The 19,298-nt window shown below is 47.5% G+C and overlaps 6 protein-coding genes across 6 annotated transcripts; 2 read left to right on the forward strand and 4 right to left on the reverse strand.

Moving 5' to 3' along the window:
* Window positions 1-13: 13 nt before the first annotated feature.
* On the reverse strand, window positions 14-1,044 carry EDB82DRAFT_487661 (uncharacterized protein). Its single transcript, XM_065608314.1, has 2 exons — window positions 717-1,044; window positions 14-658 (listed from the first exon to the last, which is right to left on the reverse strand). Exons 1-2 carry the CDS (start codon window positions 798-800, stop codon window positions 155-157), a joined length of 588 nt encoding a protein of 195 aa, XP_065465644.1. The 5' UTR covers window positions 801-1,044; the 3' UTR covers window positions 14-154.
* On the forward strand, window positions 1,045-3,472 carry EDB82DRAFT_487662 (eukaryotic and archaeal DNA primase, large subunit-domain-containing protein). Its single transcript, XM_025730240.2, has 4 exons — window positions 1,045-1,526; window positions 1,579-2,120; window positions 2,175-2,782; window positions 2,833-3,472. Exons 1-4 carry the CDS (start codon window positions 1,337-1,339, stop codon window positions 2,993-2,995), a joined length of 1,503 nt encoding a protein of 500 aa, XP_025589385.1. The 5' UTR covers window positions 1,045-1,336; the 3' UTR covers window positions 2,996-3,472.
* Window positions 3,473-6,887: 3,415 nt separating this feature from the next.
* On the reverse strand, window positions 6,888-7,616 carry EDB82DRAFT_58325 (uncharacterized protein). Its single transcript, XM_065610003.1, has one exon. It carries the CDS (start codon window positions 7,443-7,445, stop codon window positions 7,062-7,064), a length of 384 nt encoding a protein of 127 aa, XP_065465645.1. The 5' UTR covers window positions 7,446-7,616; the 3' UTR covers window positions 6,888-7,061.
* An 83-nt stretch (window positions 7,617-7,699) lies between these two features.
* EDB82DRAFT_520706 (uncharacterized protein) lies at window positions 7,700-8,396 on the reverse strand (the record flags this gene model as incomplete). Its single annotated transcript, XM_025730238.2, has 2 exons — window positions 7,700-8,115; window positions 8,159-8,396. 2 exons carry the CDS (start codon window positions 8,394-8,396, stop codon window positions 7,700-7,702), a joined length of 654 nt encoding a protein of 217 aa, XP_025589383.2.
* Window positions 8,397-9,281: 885 nt separating this feature from the next.
* Window positions 9,282-10,028, reverse strand: EDB82DRAFT_487688 (uncharacterized protein; the record flags this gene model as incomplete). Its single annotated transcript, XM_065608315.1, has 1 exon — window positions 9,282-10,028. A coding segment is annotated over exon 1 (254 nt), but the record flags the coding sequence as incomplete, so codon positions are not given.
* A 7,739-nt stretch (window positions 10,029-17,767) lies between these two features.
* Window positions 17,768-18,862, forward strand: EDB82DRAFT_487707 (uncharacterized protein). Its single transcript, XM_025730237.2, has one exon. It carries the CDS (start codon window positions 17,894-17,896, stop codon window positions 18,410-18,412), a length of 519 nt encoding a protein of 172 aa, XP_025589382.2. The 5' UTR covers window positions 17,768-17,893; the 3' UTR covers window positions 18,413-18,862.
* The last annotated feature ends 436 nt before the right edge of the window (window positions 18,863-19,298 follow it).

The raw sequence follows: 19,298 nt of genomic DNA on the forward strand, positions 1-19,298 counted from the left end.
GTGGTGGAAAGCGGGGAGCAGTAACTTGGACATGGCCCTCCATCACGAGACTCTTCTGCCTTGATACCTTCAAATGAATTCCAGCATTATAGTTATGCGTAAACATCTTTGAATAACCGGACATGATCGTTCAAGGCCTTCTTGTCTCTACAATTTATATGTGACCCAGATCCTCGGACTTCTCCCATTCATTCTCATGTAGCCAGCAACGTGGGCATTGCCTTTTAAGTCCGCGACTGTACCAATTGATAGACGGACCAGCACAATGCAGTTGCCTTTTAGTACATGTTCTATTCATCTCATTCGTCCACCATCCTCGTCTTGTCGGGCGAAACATGCTGCAGTCAACACACCAACTCCATACACGACTTGGCCGCCCATGAACATCTCGTGGTCGAAACCTTCCAAGGAGTTCCTCCATGTGCAGACACGAGCACGGCCCTAAAGGGTTATCCAAGCATTTTAAGCTCCAAGGTGCGCCATGGTATTTGCGGTCAGGGACTGACAGGTTACACAGCCTCCCGATGGCGAGCATCATCTTACAGCTCATGGCTAACATAACCTTGTCCACCAGTGGGGCTTGTTCGAAGATCATGGTAAGGATCTCGGGGGGCAGTATTGATAGCAAGGAGGAGTCTGAGACGCAGTCCATGTTGAGCTGATCGTGGTAAGTTTCCAATTGATTCATGTACTGCATGTCAAGGCCAGGAACTCACTATTGGCGGGGTTATGAACGTTATGGTACGAGAACAGGCGACAGGCTCTGATGGCCCATGCCTGTTTCTCAATTGAACTGGCATGACATAAACTGAGGGATGTTCTTCTTAGTACTTCCCTGTGGTTGTATCGTTTGCAGAGAAGAAGTGGAATTGGAGATGGAGGATGTGCAATGGCTCTGAGCTGAGGTCATCGGTCTAAATCGTACCGCACTGGTACATATTCATCGGTTACACAACAATACTTTCCAACATCGGTTACAAATGCAATTTACTAAAGTAGCATAAACTGACCTACTGATTTAGTCCCTTATGCTTCCAGGAGCCAACTTTTATAACACCATGAAGCCAGTGGTAATAGTACCTATTCTCGTAGTCCATACCTAGCATTTGAAGGGTTCAGTGGGCCTTAAGGCTAACATCACCTGGGGAACACCCTACGCCATTTTATGACCTGTGATTGGCTCGCAACCTCTTAATTACCTTCCGCCCCGCGACGCCAGACGCGCAAAGTCGCGTCTCCCACTTTACGCCTTTCATTCTTTCACACCTTGTCCGAATTTCGTCTTCACATAACATAATACAGACACTCCAACGATATTGACATCGACATCGGCATCATGTTGCGGCAAGACTTTAACCGAATTGACCCTAAACGGCGCAACGTTGTCGACCATCGCAAGAAGCAGTTTGCTTCACCTACGTACAAGGACCTCGACTATCCCTATCGCCTCAACTTTTACACGGATCCTCCCACGACCGATATTACCCTCGAACAGTTCGAACAATGGGCCATCGATCGACTACGAGGTAGGCAATATACAATCGAACAATAAGAAACGACACATCTAATTCTCGATAGTTCTCGCCGAACTCGAAGCATGCGCCTTCCGCAACAAGTCACCCGCCGAGACAGCAACCCACATGAAGCCCATTCTCAAGCAGCACTTGAACCTTGAGGCCAACAGTTCAAGCTCCAAGAAGCTTTTCGAGCAGCGACAAAAAGATCACTACAGCCACTTCATTCTACGACTAGCCTTTTCGTCCACCGAGGACCTGCGCCGTCGGTTCACCCGTGTTGAGACAATGCTTTTCCGTATGCGACTCAACGACGACGATCTTGCGGAACGATCAGCTTTTGTCAAGACCCTTGGTCTGGACTGGTGTGAAGATGTGACGGAGGAGGACAGGAGGGAATATGCCGCGGAGCTAGCTGCCTTTACTAGCAACCGAAAGGGCGAGAATGATGATGACACTTGGTTCAAGGTGGATTGGGAACGAGTTCCTGATCTAATTGAGAGCCGAAGGGTGTTCCTCAAGGCTGGAAAGGCATTTGTACCTGGTCGCGAGCAGGCCGGTATGGTGATTTCCGAGTTCTCTTCGCGCTTAGAGCGACAACTCGAGGTACGACGACCCGAACCATGGTGGGTGACCTGAATACTGACTGGCTATGAATAGTTGACTGCCCGTGCCCTTCCTCGACTTGACGAGGACGACCGACTTACGCCCATCCTCGACCATCTTTCCAAGAACTTCATCACTCCTGACGCCTCGTACATGTCAAGTACGGCCGCAGTGCCTGGTGCTGAAATCAGCGCCGCCAACGTCGACAACCTATCTCAACATTTCCCGGCCTGCATGTCCCACTTGCATCGCTCACTGCGTCGGGATGCTCATCTGAAGCACTTTGGTCGACTGCAATACTCGCTCTTCCTCAAGGGCATCGGTCTTAATCTGGAGGAGTGTCTTGTGTTTTGGAGAAATAGCTTCAACAAGATGACAGATGATAAGTTTAACAAAGAGTACCGCTACAATATTCGTCACGTGTACGGCGATGTTGGAGGCGACTCTAACCGAAGAGGAGGTGGTTACAGTCCATTCAGTTGTCAGAAGATCCTCACGGAACATCCCCCTGGCCCTGGTGAGGCTCATGGATGCCCGTACCGACACTTTAACCTGGAGAATCTGTCGGCACTCGTGCAAGCCATGGGCGTCAATGATCGGTCTGTTCTTCAGGGTGTTAAGGAGGATAAGGATAAGCAAAAGTTCCACATGGCGTGCAATCGGTAAGTTCTTTTCTAGTAATGCTGCGTTTACATGTACTAACTATCTTCAGTGTATTCGAGCACCTACACAAGCAAGAGATCAAGAAGGCAAAGGACGAGGGCGTCATGACTCAATCACAGCTCGAGACTATTGTCCATCCTAACGAATACTTTAAGCGCAGTTTCCTGCTAAAGAACCTCGGCAAAGAGACGGACGTGCGAATGGAGGGCTGATAGCTTTGATGCTCTACGGTCCACGGTCATTGGTTATTTGGTTATATGAATATAAAGCTCGGATAAGACATTGTAATTCTGATTGTGGGATAGATTAGGAGTAAGGCGTTGGGACATAGCCTTGGCATGGAAATGTATGTACAGTTGGATACTGTACTGTATGGATGAAACCCCAGTATGTAATGAGAAAAAGGTATCTCGACAGGCTGAAATGGAATATTCTTAGAAACAATGCAGAAGCATCCTTGATTGATCGCCAAGATGGCAAAGGACAGCCCTATAACCACCGCAATTAAGCTGAAGATGACCGTTTTGGCCGTCAGAAAAAGGGTCCTTGATCATCATCTGCATCATCTTGCATCGGATCTCACATCGCATACACACGCCTCAGGAACTTTTCCTTCTTGGTGCACCGTTTTGCTTCAAACCCTTAATTAACTGTCAAATACCTCAAAACGGTCCCTAAGCGATGTCACGCCCCCCCCCCCATCTCCCGCTTGTTTCTGATGTTTTTTATAGACCGCCTTGTTTTTTTATTTTCTGTGTGCAAATCAAAGCGAATTGGAGTGAGTCGTGGGGCTGCACGATGAGGTCAGTGTGCGGGATGACGAAAGAGGCGTGGGTCCCTTACCTTGTCGCTGGTGTCTTGTACGCGTGCGCAAGTGAAGGCATTCGCAGGGTCTTTGGGCGGGAAACATGCAGGTTGTAATGGTGTGTACAAGGGAATTGCGCGGAGGGAAGGAAGAAAGGGGAGCCCTTGTTTTGTTGGTTTGTATACGAGGCAGGGGAAAATGAATTACTATTTTTTAACTTGTTGTACATGCAAAGATAAACATTTGTTCTTTTATTCGAGATTGATCTTTCCAAGAGGCTCAAAACTGGAGAACATATGTACAATTCTTTGATGATCTCCCGTTTCATTTCTCCACTGGGAAACCACCTCGCAGCCCATAATTTACCAACTCGGTGGTTCAATGATTCTTGTCATTAATTTCTTTCTATTTTTTATTTGTTTTCCTCCTTCCCCTTCATTTCCATTTCTTGCTCTATTTTGCGGTGTGGTTCCTGTCACCCAAACCCGTTTGTGACATCAAGGGCAGCAGCACTAAGACAAGACAGAAGAGAACCCTTGACGCATGAGCCAACGTCATCCATTGCGGCGAGCTAAAAGGTCCTTCCGTACGGGCGATGGGGTGCGTTATGACATCGGGGCTGTAGCCCGTCTGGCACAATTGTTTATTTCAGGTTAGATACAGCGGTTTTGTCTTATTGGTAGCCTATTTGGGGGTGTGAGACGGAAGCTGCTGTCGCTGACCGACTTGGAAGAAGAAAAAGACCTCAGCTTGTAGTCGTAGTGAATTGAAGACCTATGCAGCTGAGGGTGAGGGTGAAAGTCAATGTGACGGCAATAGCACCATCACGGAAGTCATGGAATGACATTGACACTGCCTACCGGGAAATTCGGCAGCCGTGATGCGTATGGACCTCATCTAGACACCGGTATTAGAGCGGCTCTGGCGGACTGGAGCTTAATCCGACCCTTGGACACAACTTTTAAATCCAATTCTACGGGAAATATAGCATGGGGCGGGCCGGGCTCGGCATCTTGGTTATCTTTCTAGCTTAATTGTCCTCATCAAGATCCGTTGTTGCCGTCGTATACGGTCAAAGATGCCGAACGACGGTTTGAACTCAAGTTCGGGGAGTCGGTTCTAAACCGGTGTGCTTAGCAATTTTGCTAATTACGGATGATGAGGCTTCCGTGCTGTGTGTCTTACAGTCTAGTTGACCAGTCTCTTTCTTGTTCCAAGACAGGGAGAGAGACATGCATTCAGTGATAGGTACTAAGATAAGGTCTTGTGTTCCTGATTGCTTGCCAAGACAAATGCCATTTCAACAGATGGCATTATAGTCTCATATAGTAACCACAGCTGCAACTCTCAGACATAGGCACGGTTACAATGCATGTCAGCTTCTGGGCCTGAATTGAGGTCAGAGGTCCGTTAGTTTTTAGATACGGGCCCTGCCAGTTCCTGCCTTGAACGAAGCTTGTGCAAAACCCCCGGTTTCGCTGTAACCTCACGGGCCGAAGATACTATTTCGAGCTTGGTTTACGTTGGATGGCCCCGGGCAATGGCTTTAAGCAAGGAACCGAACAGGAAATCAAGCTTGACACGGGACTTGCAAAATTGTTTACTGCTTCCGCAGGTATCTACATAACCGTACGGATTAGGCGTACGAGTGAGGCACTGATGATGAGGAGGAGGAGTATGTCGAGAATGGAATTGACAGTAGGCAATCATTACAGTGGTCTCGGGCTGTCTTTTCCGCATTGATGCCATCATGCCACCTGCGCCATATTTTCTATCTTTATTTTCCCCTCTTAACAAGTACAGCAGTCCTGAATCTAGACCTGCATCTGAAGGATAACGGACGGGACGGCATATGTAGTTATGCTACACAAACGAGACAAGCCCATGTAGCGTATTCCAGTGCCCAGCCCGTCCATCTCCCGCATAGCACTTTTGCTCCTGCAAGCCTCAAAAAAGTCAATTTAATAGGTAGGTAGCCTAACAAATTTAGACGGCCACTACAACTGCCGCGAAAGCTCAGAACTTTGATTCCTTGCAGGCCGCGCCGCGCGCAGATTGAGTGAGAGGGAGGAGGGGTTGGGTCGGACTCCGTAGTTGAGTGAGGGGAAACTCGCACCTTAGCCTCTCAAAACTCTCCATATTGCTGCTTGAAAGCCAACTACCGTGAACCAGTAAGCCGGGGTTGTAAATCGACGGACAGGGAGTGAGCGAGTCGTGAACAAAAGCGAAAAATAACAAAGTGTAACCTAGGTTAGACGTTTGGCGCATGGCTTGCAGAAGCGTCTTATTAAGGATGCTATAGCTAGTAGCTTACACACACTGGAATTGACTTTGGATCAATGTTTAGTTGTGTTTTGGTTGCAGCTGTCTTCAGGCTCTTCAAATGTCATTGCCTGACGGGTATAGGCAGGTATTACGTAGAGTTTATGCAATGGCCAAGCCCAATTCCTCTCTGATCTGCATGTAAGCTGTGCAAAACAGATAACATCTTCTTGTCCTATGTCTGGCTAGTTGACATGGCGTCCATATCCATGTCGAGTAGTCGTAATCTTCCACGTATCTCCGAGACAATGAGCCCTTTCTAGTCTAGACTCTCACGCACAACCAAGTGGGACAAGTGGGAATAGCCTCAAATGAAGGAGCGAGAGAAAAGACCAAGGCGGACGAAAGAAAAGGAATTAAAAAATTGCTGTAACTGTAACTACCAAGCGAGGTCCCCACCAAAACCCAGCAGAATGAAGCAAGTAAACCGAGGAGTGGATATACCTCATCTTTTTTTTTTTCTTCTCCTTCGATTGGGAGAAGGACGAAACCCTAACCGAGGGAAATCTCCAGAACTCCAGTCCAGACCAGACCATGTCCGGGATTAAAAACCTGGAGAATCGAAACGAAGGAACAAAATCGGTAACAATAGAAAGGGGGAGGCGAAAAAGGAAAGACAGGGAAATGAACAAGCCACGGGAATAAGAAATGCATAGAAGTGAGACGAAATGAACTGATACGAGACATGCACCTCCTCCATTTGCATTCCACTCTGTGAATCCAGCCAGACTTTCGACTACTCCATCGACGAGTATCGCGTCTAACCCGGTTGAAGTTTTTACGACATTTGCTCATCTGTCGCATGTACAATCTCCACGGCTTGGCATGGAAATGCCATACAAGAGTAGCAACAAGATGGGGCCTTTAGACGTCAGTGGCTGGGTTTGCGAGCCTCGGCGCCAACATGGTCAAGTTGGACTGGGTACAGTTGGACTTTATCAGCCATTGGTTATGGAGAGGGTCGTAAAAATGGAAATTTCAACGTCTTGATGCGAGAAAGAGCCAATGGTTACATCACTGACCCTGGTCCAAGACACTTTTTGAACGCATGCTAGCCATGCAAAGCGGAGAGGCGGCTCGTGAGGGTAGCGCGGAGAGAGCGTAGAGTTAGACAGCAGAGGTCAGGTGTTGGATGTAGACCAACGGCATAGTTAATATGCAATGCACAGACTACATTGGTCAAGACATGGGTGAGCAAAGGCACAAGGTGTCAAAATGATCTGATAATTGTAATGATGGAAACATAGATGAATTATCATGAATAAATAAAATACTGTCCAATCGGCGTTTGCCAGGCTCCAGGCCGTGGTCTCTCTGCGTGTTCTCAATTCCACGACGATACATAATGATACAACCAAAAAACAAAAAAAGCCCTTTCCACATTGCGCCCGCCAGATAATCAAATAGAGGGTATCCCTAGGTATATAATAAGAAATGTTACAATTCCCATCCCAAAGAAAACTCCATATCCATGATGATTGATTGATGACATCAAAAGTCGTAAAGAAGAAAGATAAAATAAAAAATGTGGTCATAAGAAGAAGAAAAAAAAATAAGAAGCGAACCAAGCTTCTGTGGTATTTCACAAGAGGCAGTGATGTGCTCGCTCCTTCTGAGAAAGGTATTGATCTGATCTTGATCTGGGTGTGATGGATGTGCTCCAAATCTGCATCAGCTAAAAGCTGGTAGGCTGTGCTGATCCGGGAGCTGACGGGGGTCCTGTTGTTGATCCCGGACACGCCGCGCCCAATCACTCGAATGCCCTGAGCCCTTGAAGAAAGTTCCCTTTTTAGGGTTCTTCAACGGTCTCGCAATGGTGAGGAGTAATGGGGTCGTGACTGTTGATAAGTATCGTGGGGGGGTTTTGCGTCAAGAGTATGCCCAATGCTTTATCGTCCAGGTGCAGGTTGTGGTCGTATACATCTGCGATGGCGGCGATGAAGAGGCTTTGTTCTCTTGCGTTGAGCTGCCCAAGGAGGCTGCTCATTTTCCATGACGGAGGGTGCGGGATGTCGTTGAGTGCGGCAATGTTGAGGCCGTATATCCATCCTTTCCTTTCGTCCAAGAATGTTACTGTGTTGGTTGATGATTTGTTCCCCTCCACCAAGAAAGAAGAAAATAAGAAGCTGGAAGCCAGTGTCGAAGGTAAACTTTCGTGTGCTGTTTGTTTTCGAAACTCGTTTTCAAGCCTTTTTGCAGTCGACGCTATCCATTTATTTGTAGCCGACCATCTTTGCGCAGCGTTCACAGTAGTAAAGGTTGTGGGCGATGCGGACCATGCCCATTGTGCTGACGTCGTCGGTAGAAGTAGCCTCGACGGAGCGAGCGCATCGCATGCAGCGAACAACCTCAACTGAGGCGATGGGGAGAGCAATGGCGTCCATGCTGTGTCTGTAACCCGAGTCGGAAGAGGATGATGATGATGAGCGAGAAGATGATGTTGAGCTGTTTGATCCAAAGTGGTGGCTTGAAGGTCTGGCAGACATGATGAGAGGAGAGAAGAGAGGTATGATATGTGGTGGGTAGTGTGAATATATATGTAGTAGGTAGCAACAGTAGTTGTTCTTTTTTAAGAGTCCAGGAGATTTGGTTATACAAGGGGAAGATGGGAGCACAAGCAAGGAAGCTAAAGCCTTTTTCTGTTTGTTTCAAGTGGATGGGGATGTGTTGGCGCTTTGTACTTCTGGTCTTGGTTTACTTCGCCCGGGCTGGTTTTCAAGGGGATGGGTGCTAGTTTAAGAAGGATGAGAAAGTTGACCAGGGGGGGTCTGTCTCTGTCTCTTGGACTAGGCTTCTGGAGCCTTGAGCAAAAAAAAGAAAAAGAGAGATGTGAGAGTTCCAGGGGAGGGGTGTGTGGAACAGAAATGGTGGAGCTTCTTGTTCAGTTTCGATTTATGGATAGTGGAGATGCGTATGTGCTTCCTTCAGAAACGGTAAAAAAGGTACGGTAAGATACGGTACGGTAACACGGCTCTGCAGGTGGCTGAGGCTTATTCCGGGTTGGTTGCGGAAGAGAGATGAGCCCTTGTGGTTGATGAGCGAGAGTTCTAGAGCGTCCAGGAAGATGTCGTCGTATCGAGTCGTCTTATTGTCGTCCGTTTATCCGATGGAAATTGATGGATGTGCAAAAGTAAGTTCTGGATTCAAACCACGATTCTGGGGGGGTGACCCGACCTTTTTATCAAAATGGTGAATTCATATTTCTACTACCCACTGTACTGTACTGTATGCATTACATCTAGTGAGAGGGAAACAGGGCACACAATTGCACGTCTCAGTTTGGTGTGTGTGGTTTTCCCAGGCTACGTAAGTCACATAACAGTAGTGCTCATTGCTAGAGAAGAACGAAGTCCTTTGGGGATCGACGATGGCCATCGTTCTGTTCTTGCACCTCGGAGGTGTCTTGGCAAGACGGCGTGCTCGGGGAGTAAGGATCGGCAATGACAGAATCCAAAATCTCAGTCAGGCCAGGGGCCCAGGACATGCCAAGCATACGAAACGGAGAAGACATACACACACGCCCCGAAAATGACTGCTAATAAACTCCCTACTTCTTCCTCGTCTAGGCACCCAGCAAACAAACAAGCCTGGGCATAAGACAAGAACAAACGAGACGGCACGGCAAATGCCAGTACAGTCATGGCAGTACGAGACACGTACAGACAAAAGAACACAAGCGGGCGTCTATGTCTCTGAGGGAATTGTCCGAGCAACATCTGTACCTTTTCATCTTTGGACTGCTGCGTCTTGGCTTGAAGCTTGGCGTTCACCTCATAAGTTACTGTGCGTGCTGCAGCAGTCCTGCAGTGCGGTGCAGTGCAGTGCAGTGAAATTCCGTTTTGGAGAAAACGGAGAACAGAACAAAACAGAAACCAAGAGGGGCGTGGGCCTGGGCTGGCCTGGGCTGGGCTTCTGCTTGGCCCGATGCAACGTCAGTCCTTTTGATCAGGCGAAGCCCGTAAGACCCAATTCGATCCCCAGTTTTGGGCTCTTCGCTCCGTTACCCCCGTTCGATTGGCAAAACCCAATCGCTCCGTTTTCTATCTGGCACCGCTACTCCGTTTATGCGATCCACCGGGGTTTTGTTTGCTTAACAATTCACAAAATGGTGAGACGAGACTTGTGTTTGGCTTGTGATTAGTAGCATCATGTTGATGTCCTTTTGAGTAGTATTGAGCGAGAGATGGTATCATCTGCAAGTATCTGATTGATTGACTAATTGTATCTTTGATACCGTGACTCTTTATCCCCTGCGACATCCGTGATCACGATGGATGTCTCCTAATTCGTCCTTGTTGAGAGGCTGGCTGAAGCCAATCTGCCTGTCTCGGACATGCCTGCAACTGCGCTGTAATATCCCATCCATCTTACGGCAGACTCCAGCTCCCCGAAACTGCTTACGACGACGACGGGGGCACAGCGTACACAAAGGTTAGTACAAAATACGGTACATACAGCATGTACATGTGTCACGGCTACCTACAGGAGGTAACTAGATGCTGTAATACGCGGCTCGGGAGGCGCCAGCAGCGCAGCAACCAGCCTTGCCCTGCATGTACTGTACTACAGTGCTGTGGTCGCACAGCAGACGAAAAAGCAAAACCTTATTCCGTGTTGCTGTCAGTCAACAATAGTTACTCAGGGCTGGATCCCAGAGCGGGCGTTTAACGGGGTTATCCCTTGCTCAACGGAGGCCTTGTTCTCTCTTCCGTCGTCTTCAAATTAGATTACAGATTGTCATATTGAATGAACGGTCAAGGGAGTCCGTGCTGGGGAAAGAAGAAAAGAAGACCCTGACCTGTATCACGGATGTTTACGGTGGCTTGGGCCAATTGATGAGTTGTCCTGTGTTGCTCTGGCAAGATGAGTCAAACTTTACAGGCACGGCTAGGGGGAAGTGAGTGAATTGTAATTATGCTCGTCGTCCGCCTCATATTTTTTGCATGAGTTGGGATTCACCGTTAAATCGAACCCCGGATCAGCCAACTCAGCCCAGCGAGGGTTCAGGCACAAGGGTCAAACGTTAAAAATGGTTGAGCGGTTATTGTTAGTAGCTATGGTGCTACTTTACCCTAAACATGGCTGAGGGGATGGATTCTGATACGCCCGTAAAAGTGCTGCCTGCTCTGCTGATATCGGAATTGCATTCGAAGCTAGAATGGGACTTTACGGCTTTTGCGGCATGAAACCTTGATAATCAATGTCGGTGTTTTGCTTCAACCGCGCCGAGAAGCCGCGCAATTATTTGGTCTGGACTACATGTAATCAATTGATGATATAAGCATCTTATCTGTCACATTTTAACTAAACAAGGACGGGCGTTCGCATCGGGCGGAGATGGCGGCAGACAAAACAAATAATGGTATAGTAATTGATTCTTTGCTGAATGTGCGGACCCGCGGATGGAGACATTTTTGAGCCTCAAGCGGGTTTCACGGAATACGCGGGCGCCAAACATAAAGAAAGAAACCCTTCTCCATGCTTACAATTTGACAGACATGTGTACGTCAAAGATTGAGAAACATCTGACGGAGCTGCCATTAGACGCTGCCAAGCCATTGCCGGATTGTCATTGTGCAGAATTTGCTCCTAAAGGGAACTCACTCAGAGCGCCATTGGATGGATGTCACTTACAAGCCTCAATCTCAATGCAACGTCAACACAAAGAACAACAGAATCCTAGCTGGTTAGCAACCAAGCATGTCCTGTAGAGAGGCTGAGTATCCCGTAGCGATTCCTAATATCCACACTCAGACTGGGTTGGATGCTTGACAGCAGCACGTACCCGACAATTCGGATCTTTTTGGTCCTTCTTTGCAGAAGTTGCGACCGTGTATGCAGACTGGATCCAATGTATATCTGTAACTAGTTGTCTGACTGGATGAATTGTTTGTTGACCGAGGTAAAAAAGAGTCAAGATGGACCCTTAATTTTCAAGTCTGGTCTGACCGACGAACATGAGCGAGAACCCTGTCCTTGCACGATAGCCTGAACCGTTGGATTGGGCTCTGAGCGAGAAGCTAAGTGAGAGAATTCGATACTACTAAGCTATTAGCGCGAGAGAGCGAGACGGAAATAGAGCCTAGAACTATTGTTTCCATTGAGGGCATACCGCATTTGTAAAAATGCTACACGATGAGTAGCATGCATACGAAATTTGCATGATTTCTCTTTGTTGTCTCGTTTCATTGTTGAGGCCACGTTGTTGATAACATTTGAGTTGCAGGCTCTTGTTAAAGCCGCCTTTTTCGCTTTCTAGGGGTGCCCTGGCGCTGTGACTCACCAAAATAGAGGCCCTGAGCCCTGCTGGGCGGCAATTGATCAACACATGCAAAAAAGAAACATCCTCACTATAAGCATATACCTCTTTATCACCATCTAAACGGTATCCGCCCACATAACGGAGCTCATCCACACAACATTCCGTTCCGTCGTTTTGGAGATTGACAACGAAACGGAGCTAATAGCTTTTAGGGACCTCCTTTGATGACACACCCAATTTCCGATCTTCAGGGCCCAAAGGCGAAACTCTTGGTCGGACCACAAGCTCAACCATCGGGGGTCGGGATCAGAAACAAGAAACGACAGTTTTTCTTTTTTTCAACTGCTCCGTTCTGCTCTGATCTGTCTTACCTCATAATCAACTGGCCATTGAGAAACCTTGTCCGGATCAGCTCCGTGGATAACGGAGAAATCTGGGTGATTTCGATCTTGTCTTATTCTTATTTGCCGCTACTAGTAAACTTCCGTAGTTGACAGCGGAAAGTCAGTATGTGGTGCATTTTATCTGACCATCGAGTCTTTCTTCTTTTCTGACCAGCCGATGCACTGTAACCTACTCTCTGCATCCCTTTTTTAAATACTACTGGGACATTAAAAGCAAGACAAAACAGCAAAGCAGACATGGCATTAAAGTTTAAAAATCCATGAGGTGGTAATCTGCAGGGTAGGACAGGGTAGATATCTCGATGTCGTCCGCTTCGGCTTCACGGATTGGCCCCCGTACGAAAAACAAGTGTCGCCAAGACCATTAAAACCAGTGGCAGAAGCACATACGCTATGAATGAATAGGCACAGCTGTCCGTTATTAGACGGCTCACTACTCCTCCATGCAGTAGCGTCCGGCATTGCACTTAGGGGAGCAGGGCAGGGTAGAGCATGGCACGAAGGTGGCATCGGCATCGGAAGATTGGTATCAGCATCGCGAAAAGCCTCGGAGTGGATGGTATGGCATCAAGATTTGCCCTTTGTTGTTTGGGGTTTCATTTAAACTCCGGACCAGCTCCGGTAGGTTGCTCTTGCTTTCTTTCTTTCTTTCTTTCTTTCTTCCTCTATAAGCTCAAGATCTAGTGCACTGTGCCTGTGAATGACAATCCTGCGGCTCATCATGATCCTTAAAATCGAACGTTCATCGACTAACATGGCATGATAAACAGGGTTGTTAGTGCATGGTTGAGCTCTTGCTGTTGTTGTTTTCGATCGCCACAGCTTATCATCTAGTGAGTGACTCTAAGCATCGCAGCTGTTTTTCATTCATCTTATCATCATCATCGTCAATGCGGAGATTCAGACCGTTAAACAATGATGCAATCGAGGTGCTCCGTTTCATTCGTGATGATCAACTGTCAACGTCAACAAAGGACGAGCTTGTGAAAGAAACTGACGTCGATACTTACGCAACTCCCACGTGGAAATTTGGATCTGTCGATGACCAGAGCCTGTCTTGTTCAACTGATCAACCAGTGAAACTGTAGAAGCTTGATCGCCGGATGTCCGCTGACGGGTTGGCGGGTAACGCGTATCAAACCCGTCACTGATAGTCTCGATTGACGGATATTCCGTCTATCAATGTAAATCATTCATTTGTTTATCAATTCTTTCTTTAGCATTTCGCCTCCCGACACCATGTTACCGATCATCAGGAAGGATATGTGGGGTTTGGACTAGGTCAGGGGGGATCTCAATCGAAACGCAAACATTCAACTAGCAGATCCATCCCGAGTCAGACCAGAGATTGGCGACGACGACGACGGGTGTGGGATGATAAGAAGAAACATTGGTGGGATTTATCTATCTGCTTCAAGTTTCGTTGCAGAAGGACTGTCAACATCGAGATGTATAGGTTTTAATTAGAGTAGTTTCAAGCCGTCAAGTTATGCTGTGCTACTGTAGCATCTCGATCCTCTAAAGATTTGATCACTAATAATCAACTGGAAACAAGACAAGTTTCTCCGTTTAATGCACCAATGTAAAACCGTTTTAAACTGGACCTGATAGGGCTAAACTTGGGGGCAAAGGGAGAAAGCTTCACGAAGCCTCGGTATTGGGGTTTATGGACTAGAAGACATAAAACGACCACCATTTATAGCTGATGGGACCTCGTGGACAATGGATGGGATGGAATATAAACACCCACAATTACCCATAAGATGGGTGGAAGGATGGGCAACCACGAAGAATGCCATATCCACACCCACGTCCGTGGATCAAAATACGGTATTAGTTCAGTATAGAACGGTGCAGCAACATGACAGTCTCTCCCTTTGACTCATAGCACCCGTACGGATAAGGAATATCGTATGTAACATGGTTCATGAAATGAAGCTACTGTGGCTAGTAAAAAGGACCCTTTTGTTGAATTGTAGATCGATCTGGAACCCGGACTTTTCTTTCAAGTCAAGTGATGGAGCCACATCGAGATGCGACGCCACCGGCCGAGATCCTCTGCCAAACCTTCGATGCCCGCCGGTTATGTCTCTGCCCGGAAGAGCTCCTGTCCGACCAATAAAGCTAGGGAGAGCGCCACTGGAATACAGTATCGAGATGTCCACTAACACGCAGCACCCGTGCCTCATGCTAATCTAATAAATTCTCGATGCTCTACAGGGTGGTGATTAAGATGCGATTTCAAGGGGGCGACTTTTTTTCTTGCCAATGAACACTTACGTGTACGCGTATTGTGAAGCCTCATCAGCCATGTAAGGAAGGGATCGAGTCAAGCCTCTTATTTTTCCGTCGGAGGATCATTTCCTAGGTTCTGTCCCGTCTGTTCCGTCTGTACTGTACAGTAATCCCATGCCGCAGTTTGTAATCTCATGCCGCGGCATCCTCGTTGCATAGCGCTGTACTCTAGCTAACGTTATGCCCTTGTACGGTTACTGTTTCGATTCACTATTTTCTTTGTCAGACGACCACTAATTTGCTTGGCAATCCTCTGACTTTGGGCTGAGTCTAATGCTTGCTGACTTGAACCATCTCTTCCATTTCCGCTCTGGCGAGGAAATGTGCCGCTGTCTTTTCAAGAGGAGTTCGTTCTAGACCTCTCAACTGACTCCGTTCTGTTCACTTCTTGGCAGGGTCCCTTATTTCTGGTGTCTTTTTTCTTGCAGGGGTGCGGGGGGTTTTGATCCCCTTCCATTTGATCGACCCGCTTGGACATCTAAGTGAGACGAGCAGTGTGTGTTTTGCATACGATGGATGAGGTGCTTGTGAGATCTGTTACAGTCATTGCAACCGTATTTTGATTACAGTTCCTTATTTCGCTTTTTGGGTCATCCCCCCAGCTCAATAAGTGCTTACACTATGGGCACGAGCACAAATCGCATGTTACATTGCAACCCCAAAGAGAGCTTGGCAGCGTTGAGGGAAATTAAAATCAGATTAACAGACGGAGGGCTTGCTTATCCATCGTGAGACAACATCGAAACCTTCCAGAACACATGCGCTTGGATCTCAATCTGGACATATCGCGAAGCCAGGGTCCGGTGATCTCCAGTCAGGGCTGAATTGAAGAAAAATTATGGAGCGAGTAAGCTTTCAAACACAAATTAAGGATCCTTCCTTCTCAGCCTCCAACTGTACTAAGGCACTTTTAGCTGTGTCAGGCAAGAAATGGAAGCTCAAGCTATTGAACATTCATCTATTCATAGCCAGAACATGGACTCTATTCTCCAAGGGTCCAATGGTCAAAGCTCTGGCGTGGTCAACGTCCGTGTCTTGTTACGGTCAAGGTCGCTTGATGCATTGTAACTGAGCAATATGCACCTGTTTCTTTTTGATTCGAGTGCATTCGGAGTCACGGCATCGCATTCATTCAACACTCCACGAACGAACATGACCCTTTTGCCCAGGGGGGTAAGCGGGCCTTTTTTTTTTCTTTTCGCGTGACGAACCCCTCTTATGCATCTGATCAGTTATTCTGTCAGTTATTTCCATTTTATGTTCCATCAGGTCATGAATGGAGTGCCGGAAATGCCGGTACGTAGAATGAGTACAAGTACACTGCAAAGGCTTGGCTCACCTGAATTTCCTCTCTAAGAAAAGGGTCCCTACATAACTGCCTATCTGAGCACGGGTCAACAAAGATCCTTACAGGGAGACACATTTCGGCGCAACTTCAACTTCTCAACTCTGATTTGCGGCGTCTGTCGTATGGTATCAACCGGTAGTCAATCGCTCGTCCCTTGGGCCATGTTACGCCCCCGGAAAAGACCGTTATCAATAGCTCGAGATTTGATACAACGTTGCTCGAACTGAGGCCCTGCCGATTGCCGGCCGGGTGTTCCTGGCTAATTCGAGAACCATTGCCATGTCTCTGTGCAATGCCATTCGCCCTTCATTCTTCAACAACCTTTTCTGTTTTACGCCTCCGTCCAGAGACCTAAACATGCGAATCCTCCAATGGCAATCTGAATTGGGCACGGGAAGTTCCAGACCTAGCGCGGAGCTGCTCACTGGGCACTGAAGCTCTGCACGTCTCCTTGGAAACGGGTCGGGAATACTCATGATCAGCATGAGATGGATGTTCTAGACCCTTAGAGACCCAAGGGCCTGCGTGTCCTCGTGCCCTGAGCCACAATGTCTCTTGGCAGAACAGAGTTATTGATCTTCGCGGTCTAGAACGGGCTGTGGCGCCCTTCCGGCCGGATGCTGCGGCGTGGGTCGGTGTTTGATAGCAACGGCTTTGCATCTTATTTTATTAGTGGCTAACCTTGATGGACTCAAGAATTTGAGGCGGGCGACGGACCGTTTGTGAAGCCGCCCGCGATGCATTCGGTGGCATGAGCATGGGGGAGGGGTGTTGGAGTTGTGAGGTTGGGGGGCTTTGTTTGAGACGTGAAAGGGTCTAGGCCGTTGTGTTACGATTTTTGTGATTGCAGTCACACGAGACATGGCTTGGTTGGGCTCGGCTGGGCAGTGAAGCACAACCGTTTCTTTCTTTTTGTGAACGTGAACGTAAATGTAAATACGGAGTGAGGATTGCTAGGCTGAGACTGGACCTTGTGACATGGGATTCTCTAGGGTATGTATGTACTTAACAATTGATTGTGGCTGGGGCGACTCGTCAGTATGAGATTGATGCCTAATTAGACTGCATCCGTAGTTTGTTTGGGACGATGTACATAGTAGGTAGATACTGCATTATGGGTTCTACTTTGTGAGAAACACTTACCAACTGATATGTCAGGCGCTGTAACCTGTGTCTGCATGAACTACTTGTAGTTTTGCCTGTGAAAGATGAGACTTGCGCTTGCTAGAAGGCTGCTTGAGAGTATTTGGTATATTGGTCGTCTCATATTACATCCAAACCAGAGAGCAAACCCAACAGTTGTATGCTCATATGGCCAAATGGATATTGTACCAAGATAAATTGCTTGATGTTCCAAGGCTCCATTGGCTGTTTTCATGCAAACATCTTGCGAGTCAGTATAACTTACTTACTGAATGTGAAAGACTTTGTGAATGTTTGAGCTTCCCATTTCTTTGTGGGCAAACTATTTTGTTTATTTGTGCTTGAAAGTAAAATCTCGACAATTGTCGTCCTTCAGCCTAAGTGATCGCCACAGCGCTTGAGATAAGAAGATATGACTGGTCGGTCTCCTGCAGTGCAGATGACGTGGAACAAAGTGGAGGCATCCAACTCTCACCGTCCCTCACTTCAACAACTTCAGCTTGTCTGATTTACAACATCCGCCCTACCAACATGGGCAAAGAGTACGATTTGATAGACTCTATCCTGATAGATTCAATGTCGACATCATCCAGCATGGACGGAACTGCCACCCCAACACATACCGTCATGACAGAGACGCTCACAGATTACACCGATTCTGTTCCCTACCCTGGCGCTCAATTCATCATTCGCCAGCGCGACACGAACAAAGTCATCACTCTCGTCTGTGGTACTCTCAAGCTTGTCGATGGTCTGAACCCCAAGGGCGGTTACCACTGGGAATGTATCGAGAAAGACAGATGGCTCGGTTTCCGCAACTGCGTGTCGGGGACCATTATCGGCCACAACAACAGCAAGAAGTTTGTTGCAAGAGCAGAAAAGCACCAGTCATACGAATACATCACACTCCGACCAAACCCTCAAGGCGGTTATGAGCTTATGACCAAGCACAACCACGATGAGCTATGGAGCATGAACGTGGCAGCTGATGAAGAATCACTGATTGAGACCAAAGGACAAGGCGCCTTGTGGGACTTTCTCAAAGTCTAGTATCATTGTTTGGACAGGAAAGGCTCGATCGTTCATGGAGTTTTGTTGTTAGCCCAGTTACGTTGGTAGTCCAATGCCTTTATGTGAGAAATCAAAGCTCGACCTCGACACATCGCAAACGTGCCTCACAAGCAGCGATGAAACATTCGAGATGGGAAGGAAGTCGCAGCTGATGGTGTTTTCGGAGGTCTTGGCCCTAAGAAAGGCATATCGTCTCGCTAAGTTGGGTTGGATATTGGAGACTGGATGGTGACAGTAGCAGAGCACCGACACTATCTTTCTACCCTAAGCTTCTGGCACTGAGTCCTAAGCAAGCAAGCAAACAATCTTTTTGCAGTAACATCATCATGATACCGATTCTTCTACACTAATAATACCGAACAATTTATCGTGATATCTTCGCCCTTCAGCATGACTAACTGGGAGCGTTTCTCAAAAACCACTACGCGCTATCCTTGGAAGGTTTCTTTCTTAGCCCTTGATCAACATCGATAATTCCTATCCATGGATTCTCTTGTCAAACTGATGTTGCTGCGTTGAGCTTTTCATCTATGTAACCTAACTTTTTGATGTTCATTTGGATACAATTGCTATGTCTTCCACGAGTTGTCGTTACGCCAGACATGGATGACATATTAAAACCAGCCATACTAGAATGATATAACTCTTTCTTGATGCTTAGATCAGATCTCTCGGTAGGGCTGAAAGTTGGGCTGAGCGGCACATTCCTGCCGGCACCAAGATCACGCCAAGACGACTGCCCCTTAACACTGAGTCGCCAAACACTCGTAACAGTAAGGATTAACTAATGCCCCGATTCAGCTTGACTCAGCTGGGCGAAATTCACCGAGATGATATGCTAAACTCTGGTGGGGTCAAGCTGGAG

Source organism: Fusarium venenatum (genome assembly GCF_020744135.1).
Source record: "Fusarium venenatum strain MPI-CAGE-CH-0201 chromosome Unknown EDB82scaffold_1, whole genome shotgun sequence".
NCBI lineage: Eukaryota > Fungi > Ascomycota > Sordariomycetes > Hypocreales > Nectriaceae > Fusarium > Fusarium venenatum.